Source organism: Peromyscus maniculatus, chromosome 1, assembly GCF_049852395.1.
Source record: "Peromyscus maniculatus bairdii isolate BWxNUB_F1_BW_parent chromosome 1, HU_Pman_BW_mat_3.1, whole genome shotgun sequence".
Taxonomy (NCBI): Eukaryota; Metazoa; Chordata; class Mammalia; order Rodentia; family Cricetidae; genus Peromyscus; species Peromyscus maniculatus.
This window is the reverse complement of record NC_134852.1, coordinates 34,784,454-34,806,898: the sequence shown is the minus strand read 5'-3', so window position 1 is coordinate 34,806,898 and position 22,445 is coordinate 34,784,454. Positions and strand designations below refer to the sequence as shown.

Genomic DNA, 22,445 nt, shown 5'->3' with positions numbered 1-22,445 from the left:
TAGGAAAAGCAATACACTGTCTGCTGTCTTAGTCCTCAGGAACCCACATGGGAAAGGGAACTGTATTCATGTCTGTCCTGCAGATGACAAGACTGAGGTTTAGAATGTTCAAGTTACTGGCCTGGCTAGGGCTCACTCCTGCTAATTCCATTACTTGAGCATTACAAAACAGGGCAATTGCTGCCAGTGTAAGGCTAGCCTGGGCTATGTTGTGAGTTATAGGCCAGTTAGTGCTAGATTGTGAGATTCTGACTCAAAGATTAAAAAAAAAAAACAATAAAAAGAACTTTTAGGTAGGATAGTTGACTAGAAGTATTTTTGTGTGGTCTGTTGAAGACCAGTAAGGATGAGAAAACTGTAGACTCCATTCCAAAGGGAGACAAAGAGGGGAAAAGCTTTAGCTTTGGAAGTCCACAAGGCATTATAGGCTAGCTGAAAGCACAGAAAGACTGAAGGATGATGCACCCGAACCAGAGGGCTGAGTTGAAAACAGTGCCAGCCATTTGGCTCCCCAGCAGCAGGAGGGAAAGCAGAGGACTCATTTAACTGCGGCCTAGACACACAGGAAACAGCAGGATTGGTCCTGCTGAAGATATGGAAATGGGTGAAAGATCAGATGAGCATCTTAAAAGTTTTCTAGCAAAAATGATGAATGACCTCAAAAAGGATATTCTGGATGAATGCGCTAAGGAAATCAGTCTAGGACCTGGGGAGGAGAGTCAGGCACACAGGAGAGAAGATGGTAAGAACACCCGAGGAATTAGTAATATGGATGAAAAAGACAGCAAGGTGGAAAAGAAGTTCAGCAAGGAAATTTAGAATGAAAACAACATGATAAAGATTTGGGAATGAAAAACTCAGTGAAACAAAAGCAAATGAAAAAGCACAGTGGAAATAATCAGTAATACACTGGACCAAGGAGAAGGGAGAATATCAGGGCTGCAGGGCAAGGTTGAGAAAATATTATCTTCCGAGCTGCAGTGATGGCTGGAGTTAAGAGCAGCTCTTGTAGAGGACCTGGGTTAATTCTCAGAGCCCCCATGGGCTCATAACCTCCTGTAACTTCAGTTCCAGGACATCCAATGTCCTTTCCTAGCTTCTTCAAGCACTAGGCATGTATGCATTGCCCTTACACACATGCCAGCAAAACAATCATATGCATATAAATAAAAGCAAATACATCTAAAAATGTATTCAAACATCAATAAAGAAAAGAATGAGCATGACCTACACTTGCAATAATTCTGAGATATTCAATATTCCAATAGTCCAAGGATATAGAAAGGAGTTGAGATAAAAGCAGAAAGTATGAAGATTCTGTCAACAAAATTACACAAGAAAATTCCCCAAATGTTTCCAAACATCAGAAACATTTGAAACTCTAACACACACGATCAGAGAAGAAATTGTCCACAACATATTATGGTTAAGATGTCAAAAGCACAAAACAAAGAAACAATATTAAATACCATAAGGAAGAAACTCCGACTCACCTAGAAAGGTGAGATGGAAAGCACATCCCCATAAATTTAGTGATATATTAGCCACATATATCTGTCCTCTGGCCCTATACACACTACCCACCTTGAACTTAGTTTTTATATATATATATATATTTTTTTTATTTTACAATACCATTCAGTTCTACATATCAGCCATGGGTTCCCCTATTCTTCCCCCTCCCACACCCTCCCCTTACTCCCAGCCCACCCTCCATTCCCACCTCCTCCAGGACAAGTCCTCCCCCGAGGACTGCGATCAACCTGGTAGACTCAGTCCAGGGGAGGTCCAGTCCCTTCCTCCCAGACTGAGCCAAGTGTCCCTGCATAAGTTCCAGGTTTCAAACAGCCAACTCATGCAATGAGCACAGGACTTGGTCCCACTGCCTAGTTGCCTCCCAAACTGATCAAGCCAATCAACTGTCTCACCTATTCAGAGGGCCTGATCCAGCTGGGGGCCCCTCAGCCTTTGGTTCATAGTTCATGTGTTTCCATTCTTGTGGCTATTTTTTTTCAATAATTGAGTAAAACTGAAATTTATTATAAGCCACAGTCGTCCTAGGGACCTCCATGCTATATATATAGCCTCTATGGTTCTATGGGTTGTGGTCTGATTGTTCTTTATTTTATATCTAGAATCGACCTATGAGTGAGTACATACCATAACTGTCTTTCTGGGTTTGGGTTACCTCACTCAGGATGATTTTTTCTAGTTCCATCCATTTGCCTGCAAATTTCATGCTTTCATTGTTTTTCTCTGCTGAGTAGTACTCCATTGTGTATATGTACCACATTTTTTTCATCCATTCTTCCGTTGATGGGCATCTAGGTTGTTTCCAGGTTCTGGCTATTACAAATAGTGCTGTGATGAACATAACTGAGCATGTATCTTTATGGTATGAATCAGCATTCCTTGGGTATATGCCCAAGAGTGGGATGGCTGGGTCTTGAGGTAGTTCGATTCCTAATTTTCTGAGAAACCACCATACTGATTTCCACAGTGGTTGTACAAGTTTACATTCCCACCAACAGTGGAGGAGTGTTCCCTTTGCTCCACATCCTCTCCAACATTGACTGTCATTGGTGTTTTTGATCGTAGCCATTCTAACAGGTGTAAGGTGGTATCTCAGAGTCGTTTTGATTTGCATTTCTCTGATGATTAAGGATGTTGAGCATTTCTTTAAATGTCTTTCAGCCATTTGTAGTTCTTGTTTTGTGAATTCTCTGTTTAGCTCTTTAGCCCATTTTTTAACTGGACTGTTCAGTACTTTGATGCCTAGTTTCTTGAGTTCTTTATATATTGTGGAGATCAATCCTCTGTCAAATGTGGGGTTGGTGAAGATCTTTTCCCAATCTGTTGGCTGTCTTTTCGTCTTATTGACTGTGTCTTTTGCCCTGCAAAAGCTTCTCAGTTTCGAGAGGTCCCATTTATTAATGGTTGTGCTCAGGGTCTGTGCTGTTGGTGTTTTATTTAGGAAATGGTCTCCGGTGCCAATGCGTTCAAGAGTGCTTCCTATTTTCTTTTCTATTAAGTTTAGTGTAACTGCATTTATGTTTAGGTCTTTGATCCACTTGGACTTTAGTTTTGTGCACGGTGACAGATATGGATCTATTTGTAATCTTTTACATATTGAGATCCAGTTGTGCCAGCACCATTTGTTGAAGATACTTTCTTTGTTCCATTGTATAGTTTTGGCTCCTTTGTCAAAAACCAGGTGTTCATATGTGCATGGATTAATGTCAGGGTCTTCAATTCGATTCCATTGGTCCGTATGTCAGTTTTTATACCAGTACCAAGCTGTTTTTATTACTATAGCTCTATAGTAGAGTTTGAGGTCAGGGATGGTGATGCCTCCAAGGGTTGCCTTATCGTATAGGATTCTTTTAGCTATCCTGGGTCTTTTGTTTTTCCATATAAAGTTGAGTATTTTTCTTTCCAAGTCTGTGAAGAATTGTGTTGGGATTTTGATGGGGATTGCATTGAATCTGTAGATTGCTTTTGGTAAGATTGCCATTTTTACTATGTTAATCCTACCTATCCATGAGCATGGGAGATCCTTGCATTTTCTGATATCTTCTTCAATTTCTTTCTTTAGAGATTTAAAGTTCTTATCAAAAAGGTCCTTCACTTGTTTAGTTAGTGTTATCCCAAGGTATTTTATATTATTTGTGGCTATTGTAAAGGGTGATGTTTCTCTGACTTCTTTCTCAGCCCTTTTATCATTTGTGTATAGGAGGGCTACTGATTTTTTGGAGTTGATCTTGTATCCTGCCACTTTACTGAAGGAGCTTATCAGCTGTAGGAGTTCCCTGGTAGAGTTTTTGGGGTCACTTATGTATACTATCATATCATCTGCAAATAGTGAAAGTTTGACTTCTTCCTTGCCAATTTGTATCCCTTTGATCTCCTTTTGTTGTCTTATTGCTCTAGCTAGAACTTCTAGTACTATATTGAATAAATATGGGGAGAGTGGACAGCCTTGTCTTGTTCCTGAATTTAGTGGTATCGCTTTGAGTTTCTCTCCATTTAATTTGATGTTTGCTGTTGGCTTGCTATAAATTGCTTTTATTATGTTTAGAAATGTTCCTTGTATTCCTAATCTTTCTAAGACCTTTATCATGAAGGGATGTTGGATTTTGTCAAAGGCTTTTTCAGCATCTAAGGAGATGATCATGTGGTTTTTGTCTTTCAGTTTGTTTATATGGTATATTACATTGACTGATTTTCGTATGTTGAACCATCCTTGCATCCCTGGGATGAATCCTACTTGGTTGTGATGGATGATTGTTTTGATGTATTCTTGGATTCGGTTTGCCAGTATTCTGTTGAGTATTTTTGCATCAATGTTCATGAGGGAGATTGGTCTGTAGTTCTCTTTCTTTGTTGCATCTTTGTGTGGTTTGGGTATCAGGGTAATTGTAGCCTCATAAAAAGAGTTTGGTAGTGTTCCTTCTGTTTCTATTGTGTGGGACACTTTGAAGAGTATTGGTATTAGTTCTTCTTTGAAAGTCTGGTAGAATTCTGCACTGAAACCAACTGGTCCTGGGTTTTTTTTGGTTGGGAGACTTTTGATGACTGTTTCTATTTATTTAGGGGTTATTGGTCTATTTAACTGGTTTATCTGGTCTTGATTTAATTTTTGTATGTGGTATTTATCCAGAAAATTGTCCATTTCTTCCTGGTTTTCCATTTTTGTGGAGTACAGGTTTTTGAAGTATGATCTGATGATTCTCTGGAGTTCCTCGTTGTCTGTTGTTATGTCTCCCTTTTCATTTCTGATTTTGTTAATTTGGGTGCTCTCTCTTTGCCTTTTGGTTAATTTGGCTAGGGGTTTGTCTATTTTGTTGATTTTTTCAAAGAACCAACTCTTTGTTTCATTGATTTTTTGTATTGTTCTCTTGTTTTCTATTTCGTTGATTTCAGCCCTCAATTTGATTATTTCCTGGCGTCTATTTCTCCTGGGTGAGTTTGTTTCTTTTTGTTCTAGAGCTTAATTCATTGGTATGGGTATGTTAATTCATTGGTATGGGATTGCTCCATCTTCTTTATGTGTGCATTTAGAGCTATGAATTTTCCTCTTAGCACTGCTTTCATAGTGTCCCATAAGTTTGGGTATGTTGTACTTTCATTTTCATTGAATTCTAGGAACTCTTTAATTTCTTTCTTTATTTCTTCCTTGACCCATTGATGTTTCAGGTGGGCATTATTCAGTTTCCATGAGTTTGTGGGTTTTCTATAATTTTTGTTGTTATTGAGATCTAACTTTAAGGCATGGTGGTCTGATAAGATACAGGAGGTTATTCCAATTTTTTTTGTATCTGTTGAGATTTGTTTTGTGTCCAAGCATGTGGTCAATTTTTGAGAAGATTCCATGGGGTGCTGAGAAGAAGGTATATTCTTTTGTGTTAGGATGGAATATTCTGTAGATATCTATTAGGTCCATTTGAGTCATAACATCTGTTAGGTCCTTTATTTCTTTGTTATGTTTCAGTCTGGTAGATCTATCTTTTGGTGAGAGTGGTGTGTTAAAATCTCCCACTACTAATGTGTGGGGTTTGATGTGCATTTTAAACTTTAGTAGTGTTTCTTTTATGAATGTGGGTGCTTTTGTCTTTGGAGCATAAATGTTTAGAATCGAGACTTCATTTTGGTGGATTTTTCCCGTGATGAATATGTAATGTCCATCCTGGTCTCTTTTGATTGATTTTAGTTTGAAGTCTATTTTATTAGATATTAGGATAGCTACTCCAGCTTGTTTCTTAGGTCCATTTGCTTGGAAAGCCTTTTCCCAGCCCTTTACTCGGAGGTAGTGTCTGTCTTTGGAGTTAAGGTGTGTTTCTTGTATGCAGCAGATGGATGGGTCCTGTTTTCTTATCCATTCTGTTACCTGTGTCTTTTTATAGGTGAGTTGAGACCATTGATATTGATGGATATTAATGACCAGTGATTGTTAATTCCTGTTATTTTTTTTGGTTGTGTTGTGTTGTCCTTCTGTGGTGTATGTTGGTGTGGGATTATCTATTGCTTGATTTTTCATGGATGTGTTTAGCTTCTTTGGGTTGAATTTTCCCTTCTAGTGCTTTCGGTAGGGCTGGGTTTGTGGACAGGTATTGATTAAATCTGGTTTTATCCTGGGATATTTTGTTACTCTGCCTATGGTGATTGAGAGTTTTGCTGGGTATAATAGTCTGGTTTGGCATCTGTGGTCTCTTGTTGTCTGCATGAGGTTTATCCATGATCTTCTATCTTTCATAGTCTCTATTGAGTAGTCTGGTGTTATTCTGATGGGTTTGCCTTTATATGTTACTTGGTCCTTTTCCTTTGCGGCTCTTAATATTTTTTCTTTGTTCTGTGTGTTTAGTGTTTTGATTATTATGTGGCGAGGGAACTTTTTTTTGGATCCAGCCTATTCGGTGTTCTGTAAACTTCTTGTATCTTCATAGGTATTTCTTTCTTTAGGTTAGGAAAGTTTTCTTCTATGATTTTGTTGAATATATTTTCTGTGCCTTTGAGTTGTTATTCTTCTCTTTCTTCAATCCCTATTATTCTTAGGTTTGGTCCTTTCATGGTGTCCCAAATTTCCTGGACGTTTTGTGTTACGAGTTTTTTGTCTTTAGTGTTTTCTTTGACTGACGAATCTATTTTCTCTATCGTGTCTTCAGTGTCAGAGATTCTCTGTTCCATCTCTTGCAATCAGTTGGTTATGCTTATTTCTGTAGTTCCTATTCGTTTAGTCAGGATTTCTATTTCTAGCATTCCCTCAGCATGTGTTTTCTTTATTGTCTCAAATTCATTTTTCAGATCTTGGAATATTTCTTTCATCTGTTTAATTGCTTTTTTTTGGCTTTCTTTGATTTCTTCCCATTTTTTGTTCGTTTTTTCTTCCATTTCTTTAAGGGAGTTTTTTATTTCCTCTTTAATGGAATTTTTCATTTCATCTTTAAGGAAAGTTTTTATTTCCTCTTTAAGGTAGTTTTTCATTTCCTCTTTAAGTAAAGTTTTTATTTCCTCTTGAGGGAATGTTTCATTTCTTCTTTAAGGGCCTCCATCATCTTCTTAAAGTCATTTTTAGGATTGATTTCTTCTGTTTCTTCTGTCATGGTGTGTTTAGGTCTTGCAGGTGTAGAATCACTAGGTTCTGATGTTGCCATATAGGTCTTTATGTTGTTGCCTGTATTTTTGCACTGGCGTCTACTCATCTCTTCCTCTGTGCAGTGCAGGTGGTGTCTGTGTCTGAGAGTGCCTCTCTTGTTCTAATTTTTGGTCTTGGTTTAGTAGGGGTTCTTGGTTAAATTGGTGCTATTGGGCTATTTTTTCAGGGGCAGCTGATTTCAATCGGTGAATTATATACTTATGATTCTGGTGATCTGGTTTGGTGGCTGGGTATCGCCTTCTTCTGTGTTCCCAGGTCATGTTTTGTTCATTTGTCAACTCCTCAGCTGATCTTGTTTCTTCAGACTTTAAACTGTAGGCATCTGAATCCTCTCCCAGATTGGTTTCAGCTGAGCAGGGTAGTCTCACCAACACCTCCAAGTTGTTGGGTTTCACAGGATCAGCAGCTGGGCCCTGGGTTGTCCTCAGACGGAGTGTTCAGATTTGTTCTGGTTCCGACCCACAGAGATAGCTTCTTCCCCAGGTGTTGGGGTTAGGGGCGTCCCTGTTCCAAGCTGTGTCTGCTTGTCTCCGTCCCTGGGCCTGTCTACCTCTGTGGTCCGCCGCCGGGCCTGTATGTCCCTGTCAGCTGCTGCTGGGTCTGTCTGCCTCTGGGGGCCGCCACCGGGCCTGTATATCTCTGCCGGCTGCCGCTGGGCCTGTATGTCCCTGTCGGCCGCTGCTGCCGGGCCCGTCTACCTCTGTGGGCCGCCACTGGGCCCATGTACCACTGTGGGCCGCCGCCACAGGCCTACCTGTGTCTGCTTGTCTCCGCCGCTGGGCCTGTCTACCTCTGTGGGCCGCCACTGGGCCTGAATGTCTCTGCCGGCTGCCTCCGGGCCTGAATGTCCTTGTCGGCCGCCGTCGCCGCCGCCGGGCCTGTCTACCTCTGTGGGCTGCCGCTGGGCCTGAATGTCTCTGCCGGCTGCCACCGGGACTGAATGTCCCTGTCGGCTGCCGCTGCCGCCGCCGCTGCTGCCGCCGCCGCCGCTGCCGCCGCCGCCGCCGCCGCCGCCGCCGCCGCCGGGCCCGTCTATCTCCGCGGGCCATCGTCGCAGGCCTACCTGCGTCTGCTTGTCTCCGCCGCTGGGCCTGTCTTTGAACTTAGTTTTACCTGAGATAAAGTTCCAATCCCTAGAAGTTGAATATTTACCTCCTGAAGAGGCAATGTAATGCTAAAATCTTGATGAAATTATTGTTACATCTGCTCCTATATCTACTAAATTTTTAATTACAATGCCATTTATTCCTCTTTTTTAGCTTTGGTCTTTAATCATTTATAGAAGTTTGCAAAAATACTTGTTTTCAGAACTACAAATGGCTGAAAGACTTTTAAAGAAATGCTCAACATCCTTAATCGTCAGAGAAATGCAAATCAAAACGACTCTGAGATACCACCTTCACCTGTTAGAATGGCTACGATCAAAAACACCAATGACAACCAATGTTGGAGAGGATGTGGAGCAAAGGGAACACTCCTCCACTGTTGGTGGGAATGTAAACTTGTACAACCACTGTGGAAATCACTATGGTGGTTTCTCAGAAAATTAGGAATCGAACTACCTCAAGACCCAGCCATCCCACTCTTGGGCATATACCCAAGGAATGCTGATTCATACCATAAAGATACATGCTCAGCTATGTTCATAGCAGCACTATTTGTAATAGCCAGAACCTGGAAACAACCTAGATGCCCATCAACGGAAGAATGGATGAAAAAAAATGTGGTACATATACACAATGGAGTACTACTCAGCAGAGAAAAACAATGAAAGCATGAAATTTGCAGGCAAATGGATGGAACTAGAAAAAATCATCCTGAGTGAGGTAACCCAAACCCAGAAAGACAGTTATGGTATGTACTCACTCATAGGTCGATTCTAGATATAAAATAAAGAACAATCAGACCACAACCCACAGAACCATAGAGGCTATATATATAGCATGGAGGTCCCTAGGACGACTGTGGTTTATAATAAATTTCAGTTTTACTCAATTATTGAAAAAAAATAGCCAAAAGAATGGAAACACATGAACTATGAACCAAAGGCTGAGGGGCCCCCAACTGGATCAGGCCCTCTGAATAGGTGAGACAGTTGATTGGCTTGATCAGTTTGGGAGGCAACTAGGCAGTGGGACCAAGTCCTGTGCTTATTGCATGAGTTGGCTGTTTGAAACCTGGAGCTTATGCAGGGACACTTGGCTCAGTCTGGGAGGAAGGGACTGGACCTGCCTGGACTGAGTCTACCAGGTTGATTGCAGTCCTCGGGGGAGGACTTGTCCTGGAAGAGGTGGGAATGGGGGGTGGGCTGAGGGTAAGGGGAGGGGGTGGGAGGGGGGAGAATAGGGCAACCCATGGCTGATATGTAGAACTGAATGGTATTGTAAAATAAAATATATAATACTAATAATAAAAAGGTTACATCCAAAAAATTACTTGTTTTCTGGTCTCTCCTGAAATTTTTGTTTTATCTACTGAAGCTATTTGGTTCTTGATCACATCCAGATCAGTATGGTTTTTAACAATAGGCATTAAGTCTTTTAATTCCTCTATGAATGAGTTTCTCCAATGCTGACAGGGAATAATTGAACCAAGTTTGATATTGGGGCCGGGGGAGTCCCCTTAAGGTGTTTCCTGCTGGCAAAGGGTTGCCTTGCCTTCCCTTGTTGATCTGTATTCATTAGTCCAATGCTGGCCTCTGCCACACCTTCTGCATACTCCAGAAAGCTGGGGCCTACTGTTTCAGTTTTCTCTAGAAAAAAACGTTGCTTCTAGGAACACCTTGCCTACAATCCCTTTTCAGATGCCCTTGCTTACCACAACTAAAACGTCTGACATATTGATTTTTCTTAAAATTTTTAAAAATCATTTCTTCTATCAAAGTAGCATCATAAATGGGAGATCCAATATCAGCTGTATTTCTAATCCATTCATCTATGGGTGCTGATCTTGCCTTTAAAGGCCTAATCATCTGTTTGCATTCTGAATTAGCACTTTCAAAAGCCGAAGATTCAGTTACTATTTGTCCAACTTCTGGATCTGATATCATTCTATTTACAGTTAAAATCAATCTTTGCAAAAAATTAATGAAGACTTCTTTTGTGCCTTGTATAATTTTAGTAAAAGACTCAGACTTCTTTCCTGATTCTTTAGCCTTGTCCCAAGCACTCAAAGTTGCTATATGGCATAGGGCCAGGATGTGATCATCAAATCCAAACTGTCTTTGCAAATCACCATGCTAGCCTTCACCAAGAAGCTGGTCTTGGGAAATATCAATACCTGTAGCGCTATTCATTGTTCTATGACCCTAGCTTCCTCTCTCCATCATGAATTTCATTGAAACTGAGGAACAACTTCCAGTGTTGCTGTAGCTAAATCTTTCCAGTCTTGAGGGATAATTCTGTTCTTACTTGCCTATAAATTTAACATTTTTCCACATAGAGTGAATGCATACCATATGAACTGACCACTTCCTTAAATCTCCTCAAATTTAACATTTCTGCAGGATTCCATTTAACTTCAGCATTTTCTTGGATGTGCCTATCATCTGCTGGTCATTCTTCTATACTAACTGTATAAATTGAGATTGGTTTACTAATAACTTTGGGCAGCCCCTCTTTATCTTTATTATGCAGTGGTACAATAGGTTCTTGTCTAAAGTCCTCTGTCTGTGTCTGAGTATTTTTCTGACTTTCATTAGTAGGTCTTTCTAAAGCTTGTGTATTATCAGTAGTAAGTCTTTGTAAAGCCACAGCCTGGTGAGAATTCCGTCCCTGTAGGCACTGGCCCTGTAGCTACCACCAAATATAGCTTTTAGTTAAATCTCTATTATTGGTCTCTTTATCAATAAAACTTAGTAGTCGGAGGCTGGGGTGAAAACTTGATAGTTCAGAGAGGTTGATTAGTAACTACCTGACATTCTTCTTAGTCAGTGTCTCTGAAAGAGACCATCCTTCTGCTCTGACAAAACAAACAAACAAACAAAAACACCACAGAAAGTCCCTCCCCAGTACTTCCTGTGGGTCTCTCTGTCATCTTTCAGACACCCTCTGAACTTTCTATGATTACTTTCTGTCAACTAATTGCTAACTCAGCCTCTGACCCAAGGTTGATTTTATTTGATTAACACAAAAACAAAGTCAGTATTTTCAATTCCAATTTCTAAAAGAAGTATCATCATGATCATAACCATCAGTAATATTGAAGCAGGTCTCACTGGTAGACCAGGCTGGCCTGATGCCCACAGAGATCTGCTTGCCTCTGCCCACTGAGTGCTGGTCTTCAAGGCCTGTGCTGCCACACTTGGCTTTATTTTTATTATTTTAAATTAGTGTATGAAGACATGTCTGGGTGGGGGAATGTGCATACGAGTGGGTCAGGTGCTCAAGGAGGTCAGAGGAGTCTGGCCCTGGAGTTGGAGTTACAGGCGATGTGGGCTGCCCAATGTGGGTGTTGGGAACTGAACGGGTCCTCTGTAACATCAACACATGCTCTTAAATTGTATGCTATCTCTACATCCCCAAGTTACCTATTTCTAGATGGAAGTTTGAGGAATTGATTGCTCTTGATTTCTTTCTCTCTGTCTTAGAAGACAAAGGCTATCCCCTACCCCACTCCCACTCCTGGTCTCAGGTCTCTCCAGTTTCTCTTTCTTTCAACCTTTTCTCGCTCAACTCATCATGAGGAGATAGTCAGCTGGGCAGTCTGGCGCTTGCTGTCACAGAAGTGGCTGGGATGCAGCTCCCAAAGATGTTTATGGTGGCCTCCGAGGACAACATCAGTGACAGAAAGGTTCCGAGTATTGGATTCTGAGAGCCTGAGATGCTAAGATTCAAATCTGCAGACACAGCAGTTTTAGGATTTGATAGTTTTGTTATCCAAAGTTCTGATTCCCTGAGTTGAAGTTTCCAGAGGCCTTTTAGGAGATATCCACAGGGATAATATGGTTTGTTTGTGATGCTGGGTTGCTTGCTAGAGTGTCTGTGAAAATACTTGTATGGGGATAGAGTCCCCTCAGCCCTCAGCCCAATGAATCCTACATTGCCAGCAACAGAATAATGTAAATTGAGAAAACTATGAAATTTTAAGAATTCTGGATACATAGTCCTGAAAAACAAGTGAGTTTTGTGTGTGTGTGTGTGTGTGTGTGTGTGTGTGTGTGTGTATACTGTATGAGAGAGAGAGAGAGAGAGAGAGAGAGAGAGAGAGAGAGAGAGAGGGAAGGGGGAGTAGTCAGTTTATGTCTGTATGTAGCATTTACATTAAATAAATTAAATGTGTATGTTTGAGTGTGGGCATGGATGTACCACAGTGTGTATACCACAGCCAGAGGTGACTTTTAGAAGCACAATTCTCCCCTTCTACTTTGTCTGAGGCAGGCTTTCTTGTTCTATTGCTGCATGGCTGTGGTGGTTTGAGTTATAGCTCCCATAGACGCATGTGTTTGAATGGTTGGCCCATAGGGAGTGGCGCTATTAGGAGATGTGGCCTTGTTGGAGTAGGTGTGGCCTTGGTGGAGGAAGTGTGTCACTGTGGAGGAAGACTGAAGTTTTTATATGCTCAAGTTACAACCAGCGTGGCACACAATCTCCTTCTGCTGCTTGCAGTCAAGATATAGAACTCTCAGCTCCTTCTCCAGCACCATGTTTGCCTGCACATCACCATGTCCTGCCATGATGATAATGGACTAAACTTCTGAAATTGTAAGGCAGCCCCAATGAAATGTTTTCCTTTGTAAGAGTTGCCGTGGTCATGGTGTCTCTTCATAGCAATAAAACCCTAACGAAGACAATAGCACACATCAGGCCAACAGGCCTGAGTGTTTCTGGCTTTCTCCATTCCCTTTCTCCCATCTCATCATGGCAATGCTGAGGTTACAGACTGTGCCACCATATCTATAGTTGTACATAGGTTCTGAGGCTAGGACTCGCGCTGTTGGGCTCATGTGGTAATCTAGTCATTTACTGAGCCATATCTTCAGCTCTGTATGCAGCATTTAATTTATGATGCAAAGGGATCTCAGGCTGATGTGTTTGTATTCTCCACCCTTGAAACCTGTAAACTGGGCTGGGGGACATGTTACCCTTGTATGGTCTGAAGTACCCAATGAGAGGATGATGGGACAACTTGGGCAGAGCTGACAAGGAACCCTTGCTCAGTGAATGACAGCTGTTATTACCACTGTTCAATGCATGTTATTTGCTTTTTATTACCATTACAGTTTAAGTAGGTGCTTAAATTTTCTTCCAAGCATGTTATTAACTCCCCAGTTTTCCCTTTTCCCCTTTGCTCTGCCTTCACTCTTGCCTCACTCCAGACTCTCTCCCTCCCTCTTGCTCCACCTTGGTTGAACCCAGAATCAGATGGGCAGGAAGCTCATGGTGTATTTTGGTATGATCCTGGTAAATCCCAAGGGTTTGGGGGTCTCATTGATGTCTTCAAGTTTCTTCGGGAACTTGAAACGGAAGTTCTGCAGGATGGTGGTGAGGAAGAGAAAGAGCTCCATCTTAGCCAGGCCGTCCCCCAAGCAGAACCGCTTTCCTGAAGAGGAGAGAGAGGAGGAATGCAGAGGTGGGGGCCGTTCTCACTGCTGCCTTGCCTCAGCTACACAGTGCACAGTGCATCCTCTCAGGGAGAAGGGGCTGGAGTGCTGGAGTGTGAGGGATCATTAGAAAAGACTCCGAAGCCTCTCTGAATCTCAGTTTCCCTGTATACAAAGTGGGGTGACCCATTCTAGGCTGGAGCAAGGGAAAGTCAAGATGCTTCCTCTACCAATTATACTCTCAACTATGGATGCTGTGCTGTTGTCTCCTTTTTTAAGAGTCTGCAGAATTGCTTGTATGACCCAGGAAAGATGCCAACTCAGTTGGAGCTTTGTTTTTTTCCAATTTCTGGAAGGAGCCCCATTGACCCTTTGACCTGTGTCCAGATGCTTCGTGCTTGGGAGGTGCAGGGATTGCATCTGGTTGGCTGGAAATTAGGTTCCAAGAGGAACCTGATGCAGAAGAAGGATGCTAGACTGCATCCCAGAGAGGGGTGCTGGCATGAGCCACCCCTGTTGATGTGAGCAGTGGTCCAGTAATTCAGTGTTTTCTTACCTATGGAAAAGGGCACAAAAGCAGCATTCTTCTTCAATTGCCCCCTGTCATCCAGGAAGTTTTGGGGGTTGAAATCATTGGGACTAGGGAAGAACTTTGGGTCTGTCAGCAGAGAACCTAATACAGGGAACACTTCAGTGTCCTGGAAGAGAGAAGGAAGGAGATTTGAGAAGGTGGGTTAATAGAGAAAATACCCACAGAGGTGCTATGGTCCCAGGTTAAAAGAACTGGAACTCACAGAGTTTGGGAGCCTCTGAGGCAGGGGCATTAGAGAATATGAGTTTAGAGGGGATGTGGTGTGTATGACCTGTGGTAGGAGATTTGAGCTCAAGGGGTGCATGTTCTGAGACAGGCTGTTGAAGTGACACAGGCCTTTGCCTCTCCAGCCCAGGAGTTGAGGGATTGGTAGCTATCAAGGCAGAAGAGTGGTTAGAAATCGGAGTTACATCCCTGAGGCAGGAAGTTGCGGACATGGGGATGAATGTCCCGAGGTGCTAAATCAAGGTGAAGTGACAGCAATCTAATCAGAGGGTCCTGGGGAGGCTGACATGGCAGCTGGGGGATTCTTTAATTGGAGGAATTGGAGTTGGAGTCAGATAGCTGTAGGTGAAAAGGGGCATTGAGGCACCAGGAAGTGGGCTGGAGGCCCCTCCTGGGTGGATATGGCTTCACCTTGGGGAGGAAGAAGCCACGGAATGTGGTGTTCTTTATAGTCTTTCGAGGAATGCCCAAGGGAGCAAGGTTAGCAAATCTCTGGATCTCACTGATCACAGCCTCGGTGTAGGGCATCTTCAAGCGGTCTTCAAACTGGGGCTGTCGGTTCCTGCCAATCACCCTGTCAATCTCCTCGTGGATCTTGGCTGGAGGACAAGGGGAATTGTGTTTAAGACAGGGAACTTAGAGCAGGTGGCACAGTTCAAACAGGGATCTGTAAATGACATGCATACAGACCGTTCGAAATATATTGCCATACCTAAATGCTAGCCAAAGTCATTTGATCCTTTCTACAACAGAATCATGGGATGGGGAGAACAGGGAGGAGTGTCAGGGCATGAACCAGAGTGCAGGAATCTGGCAGTGGGAAATCAATTTGGAAATATCTAACATTTCAACAACTGGTGAGAACCCTATTCAAGCATTTTATACCCCTCTGGCTCTGCAAAGCAGGGCATGTCTGAGCATTCAGGAACCTGGGAGAGGTAAGGGTCATTGTGGTGAGCTCAGAAAATAGGTTGGAGCATTTGTGGTTCCCTACTTTCCTGCCCCAGAACCAGCCTCACCTTCCACATCTGGGTGCTTCATGAGCAGCAGGAAGCCATAGCGCAGTGTGGAGCTGACGGTCTCAGAACCAGCAAAGAAGAGATTCAGTGACGTCATCACCAGGTTCTTTATGTGGAACTCTGAATTGGGGTTGTTCTTCTCCTAGAGAGAGAGAGGAGGGAGAGAGGGAGAGAGAAGGGGGAAGAGAGAAAGAGAGGGGAAGAGGCAGAGAGAGGGGGGAGAGAGGGAAAGAGAGAAAAGAGAGAGGGGAAGAGAGAACAAACCCATTCATCAGTTTATCATTCCCTTGGAGGACATCAAGGGTTATAATTTTCTAAAATTTTTTTAGTCATTCTTTTTACAAATATTTCATTAATTCTTTGAGAATTTCATTCATTGTACTGTGAGTATATTCAAACCCCTCCCCCCAAATCCTCCCAGATGAACCCCCTTCCATACACAGTGAGCCTTGTGTCCTCATTTGTCAGGCACACTCTTACCATTCTCCTCCCATTGACTCCCCCCCCCCTTTTTCCCCCGAGACAGGGTTTTTCTGTGTAGTTTTGGTGCCTGTCCTGGTAGACCAGGCTGGCCTCGAACTCACAGAGATCTACCTGGCTCTGTCTCCCTAGTGCTGGGATTAAAGGCGTGCGCCACCACCGCCCAGCTGAACCCTTTCATATTCCTAATAAGGAATTCCTAATTCCCCTCCAACTGTCACTTTTTTTTTTTTTGTGGCCCACTGCTTATAATTAGGGCTGTCTGCATGGGTGAGGGGTCTTTACTTGAGCCAGGGCAATTTATCAGCAGCCACATGACTCAGGAATATGATTTCACCTTCCCTCAACAGTCATCGTTGCAGATTAAGTTCCTCAGGGTGGCGGGCAGGGGTGTCGTGGGGGTTGGGTACTACTTCTGGAGTTGTCTTTGGATCCAGCTCTCAAGGGTCCAGACAAAGGTGGGAAAGGCAATCTCCAGGTCATGTGTGGAGTCATGGATCTGCATGGGAATCTTTGCTCCTCTCTAGTCAACTGTCTGTCTGTCCTTTAACAGTCACTCTTTTCATGGTCGTAACATTTAGCAAGTGAGGGGTAAGGAGAGTGAGAAAGAACTCCACGGGTGCCATGATGGAGTCTGTCATTGGAGACAGATGTGAGACAGACCCAGAATTTAAATGTCAGTCTCTCCTGCTTTCTCAAACAACCCATAGAAGAGTCCCTAATCAGACCCTTGACCTTCACGCTCTACAGAATTCCATGTCCTTTCTTCCCAGATATGAAACCCTTTGATGTCACATAATAAACCCAGGTTGCCTGGGCCATTGATGTGTATTTCAGAATCAAGATGTGAAATGATAAGATCATGGTGGCTGATAGCAAAAGTTAGAGCCAGAGAGGTAAGGGTTTGTGTTAGTGCATGATGTCAGGCAGGACATTTTCAGCATAGTTTCCTCATTTGTGAAATTCAGGCTCCACAGAGTCCTTTTCAGTTGCTTCTGTGGATGCTAAGCAAGTGAAGAGTGGGATGTACTGAAAACAGTGTCTTGCAGGGGAATGCTGGGAAATGGGTTGGCATGGTAAATTGCTTGCCGGTGCCCTGGCTTGGGTAGGGCTCAACTGATGGAAGAGTTTAACCATGACTGGGACTGTGAGGAGCATCCCAGGGTCTTGAATGGCCTCGCGCCTGGTTTTGGACCTCCCAATCCCCCGGGTGCTGGTTCACCTCTTGCATGTGGATGAGAAAGGAGTCAATGAAGTTCCGTGGGGAATTGATGTCCAGGGTACTCTGGTTCTGCTTCACTTTCCTGATCATGAAGTCTTCCAGTTCCTGTGTATCCTTGATGATCTGTTGCTGTGGTCCAGGAAGGTACTTCAACACTGAATGGAACATGTCGTAGAGCTGGGAGTGGGAGAGACAGGATGAGAGAGAGAGAGAGAGAGAGAGAGAGAGAGAGAGAGAGAGAGAGAGAGAGAGAGAGAGAGAGAGAGAGAGAAAGCTGTCAGTGGCAATGCCCAATGGGAATGGGACTTGTCTCAGGGAAAGAGTGTTACTTGGCTCAAGGCATTCCTTCATTCAGGTGCTAATGTATTTATAATAAGGCTGGGTCACACACACAGCAGCTGTACTTTTTGAAGAACTCTTTATATTCATTTTGTTATCTTTTTACCTTTAGTTATGTGCACGTGTATGAGTACAGGTGCCCAAAGTCAGATCCCTTAGAGCTGAGATCCCTTAAGGTTGGAGTTACAAATGTGTGGTAGTTTGAATGTAATTGGTCCCCATAATCCCATTATCCCATAATCTCATAAGGAGTGGCACTATTAGGAGATGTAGTTTTGTTGGAGTGGGATGGCCTTGTTGGAGGAGGTATGCACTGAGGGGGCGGGCTTTGAGGTTTCATATACTCAGGATCCCACCAAGTATGTCAGTCGACTTCCTGTTGCCTGCAAGATGAAGGACACTAGGCTATTTCTCCAGCACCATGTCTTCCTGCATGCTGCCATGGTCTCCTCCATGATAGACTGAACTTCTGAACTGTCAGCGAGCCCCCTCAGTTAAATGTTTTCTTTATAAGAGTTGCTGTGGTCCTAGTGTCTCCTCATAGCAATAGCAAAACCTAACTAAGACAAGGCGGTTGTGCTGAGAACTGACCTTAGGTCCTTAGGAAGAGTTGTGCAATGCACGCTCTTAACCACTGAGTTGCCGCTGCAGCCCCACAGACAGACATTTCATAAGTGGGTTAAGCATGATGTCCATTGTCCAGCAATTCAGATGAGGTGGATCAAAAGGGTATACTAGTAGACACTCAGCTGTTTTAAGCGATTTTGGGTCAGAGCCTTGCTCCAGTCTTTCAGCATTCAGCCCATGAGTGTAATGAGGGAATCTAGATGTTTAGGCATCTGGGTGGGCTGTTTAGTTGTCTAGATACTTGTCTGAGAGTAGAATCTGTTTTCTAGATAGTCAGGCCTTCAGCCTGGGGTGGTTCAGGTTATAAGGTGTGGGGTCCACCTGTCAGATGGTGTTTTGATGTGGGCTGTATGGGGCTGGAAGATACTCATTTGGGTGTTTGGGTAAACAGCCTATTCAGAGATTTGTGCTTGGTTGTCTCAGGTGAGGTGCCTGTCTACTCATTTCTGAATTTACATGGGACAAGCAGGTATCTCTTGTCCAGTTGTCCAGGTGGGATATTTTGGGACAGCAGTATAGAGGCCAAATAACTTTACTGGCCTTGCTTTGGCAGAACCAGGTGCTCAGGATGGAGGAGGGTCCTAAGGTGGTCAACATGTCTCCCCTGGGCAGGTGTTAGGATGTTCAGAGGATTTGTTAGAGATTAAGGTAAACCGGGGAAGCCCTTTGAGATTTTTCTCGGGGAATCCTCTGAGATATCCTGATGTCATTAAATTCTACATACCAGATAGCTCCCATGGCTGCTGAGGTAAAGGTCAGTTGTCTAGGGTAAGGGCTGGGGTTGAGGGGAGCTTATGCTTGTGGAGATGAGAGTTGGGATGGTCCTTGCCCTGTGTGGGTGCCCTGTGGGTACAGGTGACATGGGGTGCTAAGAGAGCAAAAGGCAGAGCTGGATTTGGTTACCTGCCCCAGGTTGGAAGCTGCAAATCTGTTCATCTGACCCATCATGTGCAGCAGCTTCAGGAACTCTTTGTCCTCATAGTCAAAGCGGTCCCCGAAGACAATGGAATTAATGACGTTGGAGACTGTTTGGCTCAGATACGAGGTAGGGTCAATGGGTGCTCCTGAGAGGCATGCCATGGTTGGGAAGACATAGGGATTATGGGGGAGAGAAGAGTCAAGCAGATGATGTGGCCCCTGGCACGAGGGACCAAACTCTGCTCCAGCATCCAGGGATCATTTCGCAGGCCTTCTTTCCTACACCTCTTTGCTGCAACCCACAGGTTCTCGGTGTCAGGTCTGTTTCTACTCTTGCCCAAACACATAAGGGTCTCTTGCTTACCACAGGTACCCTGCAACATCTTGACCAAACACACTGCCTCCTCCTGGATACGCTCCTCCACACCACGCTTGCCCACACCAAAGTCTCTCAGTGTTGCGATGGAGAAGCGCCTGAGTTGTTTGGCTCGTTCCCCGCTGCTGAATGTCACACCTGTAAAGGTAATAACGTGGAGGTGGGGAAGTGTAGAGTGATGCTGAGGAAGGCCAAGTACCCACATTGGAGAGGGTTCCCAAGAGGAAAGGAAGGAGGCACAGATAGATAGGGGCAGAGAGAACACAGGAGTTACAAACACCAACCCTGTATCTCTCTCTCTCTCTCTCTCTCTCTCTCTCACACACACACACACACACACACACACACACACACACACACACACACACACACACAGGAGAGTAAGACTTTGGAACAATTCAGCCAGGCAAAGAGAAACAATAACAACCAGGCAAAAGCAGAGACTCAGAGTAGAGGGAAACTAGTCCTTAATATCATAACTAGAACAACTCCATCATGCCCCAAGATGCCGGGTAGTTATTTTGGATCTTTGAAGTAGCAAACTAATGAAGAATCCCATGGTCAGACAGCATTTGCTGAGATCAGCAAATCCCCAGTATAGCAAGGACTGACTACACACAAACATACCCTTGTTCCTGCCTCTGGTTTTGTTTGTGTGGCCTGATCTGGCGTCACCTCTGTACTTTGACACTAGATAGTGGTAACCATTTGTGTTTCCCTCGGTTCTTCAAGGAAAGAGCTACCTCCTCGGTGATGAACAGTAACCACAGAGTGAATGTCATAAAGGTATTTGGCTCTTTGTGTGCTTTCTCTGAATTTTGCCCTTTCTTGCTTACAATGAACGTTTTGCCGCTCAAGGCCATCTTGATGTTTTGTAAGCTTGGCCAGTACTGGCTGGACTATAACATTCCACAAGAGTTAGGCTCATCTTAGAGGAAGCATCTGAGGTATGTAAAACAGCATTTACAAATGCAGGCAGCAGCTCAGCACGTAAGAGGGGCCAAAACCGGGGGCGAAGACAAAGGCTGTGGATGATCCCCAACTGGGCTGGAAACATAAAAACAGGGAGACGAAAAAGCAGAGGGGCTGTTGTTCCCAGGAAAGGAAAGGAGTGCTGTAGGCCGTTCTCAAATCAGAGGAAGAGAAAGAATTACAGTGGAATGTGGAAGGTGAAGACCCCCAAATATAAAAATATCAGTCTGGAGAGAAGGCTCAGTGGCTAAGAGCTCTTGTTCTGCAGGTGACCCAGGTTCCTGTCCAGACTTCCTCACAGCAGCTCTTAAGCAGCTGTGACCCCCACTCTATGAAGTCTGATGACCTCTCTGACCTCCATTGGCACCAGGGACATACAGGGTGCAATACATCCACACAGGCAAACACTCATACATGGAAAAATTAGGTAAATAAATCGAAAGTGTTTTCAGAAGGTAAAAATACCAGCTAAATTAAGGCGGTGGTGTGGGACCCAATCTAGGAGGATATCAAGATAGATGCACAAAGGTGGACATTTAGTTAGAGAGAAGAGGCAGATGGGGTAGAGAGCAGCCGGGAGCAATGGTCATAGATTTGAGACAGGCCAGGGAGGAACACAGTGAAAGGCAACATTCAGTATGGAAGTGGTGAGTACCCTACAGCCTTGAAGGGGGAGATGAGTTGGGAGGATAGGCCACTTAAATAAGGCCAACAAGTGTCCCTGACCACATTTCCTCATGTGATATCCCCCTCACCATAGCCTTTGAAGAGAGTATTATAGGTGGCCTGTTCGCCTCGTCCACTGAATTCCTCTGCTTGGTCCACCAAAGCCTCCTTGACTGCATCGTATCCATAGAGCACCACGACCCGGCGAGGCCCGAGGTGGATGGTGAACACCGGGCCATAGCGCTCACTGAGCTGATGTGGGGTAGACGAGAGCTGTTAGATGTGTAGTCCATCTAACTGGACCAGTGCACAAAGGTCAGGTATTGTGATATCACCTTACTTGTAATCAACAATCAAATGATTAAAAACATAACAAAAACAAAAACCAAAGATGGAGATAGCACCACAGCCTTCCCAATTCCCCCAACAAAAGACTGTGCCTTACGCTATGACTCTTCTACCACAAAAAACATGCAAAACTACACAGATGCCCATACTCCCACATCCCATCCATCCCCTCATCAGGTGATACCTCTTTGATGGAGCTGTACATGTCTTTTATATTTAGCTGCAGGTAATTCCCAATGTAAGGCAGAGGAGTGGGTCCTGGAGGGAGTTTTCCCCTGAATTTCTGCTTCCAGACAGACGTGAAGACCATGACACTCAGGTAGGCCAGTATGGCCACCAAGAGCAGCCCTGAGCCCAGCATAGTGGCCAGTGAGAATGACAGGCTGTGGCCAAGAGTGAGACGCTGTGCCTTTATGCTCCCAGGATAGAGGAGGACCTTTGTTCCTATTTGTCTAGTTGAGTCTTTTTACCTCCCAATTTTATCTCCTAACATCAACCCTGTCTGTGTTGCAATATCCACAACATGGAATGAGGAGGGAGACTTCTGGTTGTCAGGCTTAATTCAAAACACTATAGAGGTATTTTCTGGAGACAGTCCATTTGATCTCAAATCCAGAACTAAAAACCTATATTTATATGACTGAGCACATGAAAAGGACCCCATAGATGTGGATATTGTGCTCTGTGATAGAATTCAAATTCTTGGATTTCACTGGGATGATACAGGAAGCATGGCTGCAGACAGTGAATCTTAAAAAAAGATTTATTTCATTTTCTTTCTTTCTTTTTTTTCATTTATTTTATTTTACAATACCATTCAGTTCTACTTATCAGCCATGGGTTCCCCTATTCTCCCCCCTCCCACCCCCTCCCCTTACCCCCAGCCTACCCCCATTCCCACCTCCTCCAGGGCAAATCCTTCGCCAAGGACTGTGATCAACCTGATAGACTCAGTCCAGGCAGGTCC

At 43.9% G+C, this 22,445-nt stretch overlaps 1 protein-coding gene and 1 long non-coding RNA gene across 2 annotated transcripts in view; one reads left to right on the top strand and one right to left on the bottom strand.

Annotated features, from left to right (window-relative positions):
* Positions 1-13,336: 13,336 nt before the first annotated feature.
* On the bottom strand, positions 13,337-21,894 carry LOC102925863 (cytochrome P450 2A9). Its single transcript, XM_006995851.4, has 9 exons — positions 21,663-21,894; positions 21,220-21,382; positions 19,481-19,630; positions 19,102-19,262; positions 17,233-17,409; positions 15,531-15,672; positions 14,923-15,110; positions 14,251-14,392; positions 13,337-13,693 (listed from the first exon to the last, which is right to left on the bottom strand). Exons 1-9 carry the CDS (start codon positions 21,837-21,839, stop codon positions 13,512-13,514), a joined length of 1,482 nt encoding a protein of 493 aa, XP_006995913.1. The 5' UTR covers positions 21,840-21,894; the 3' UTR covers positions 13,337-13,511.
* Positions 20,152-22,445, top strand: part of LOC143273897 (uncharacterized) — a 24,703-nt gene continuing 22,409 nt past the window's right edge. The window contains exon 1 of the long non-coding RNA XR_013052180.1: positions 20,152-20,278. This is a non-coding gene — a long non-coding RNA (uncharacterized LOC143273897). The remainder of the gene's footprint in view (positions 20,279-22,445) is intronic.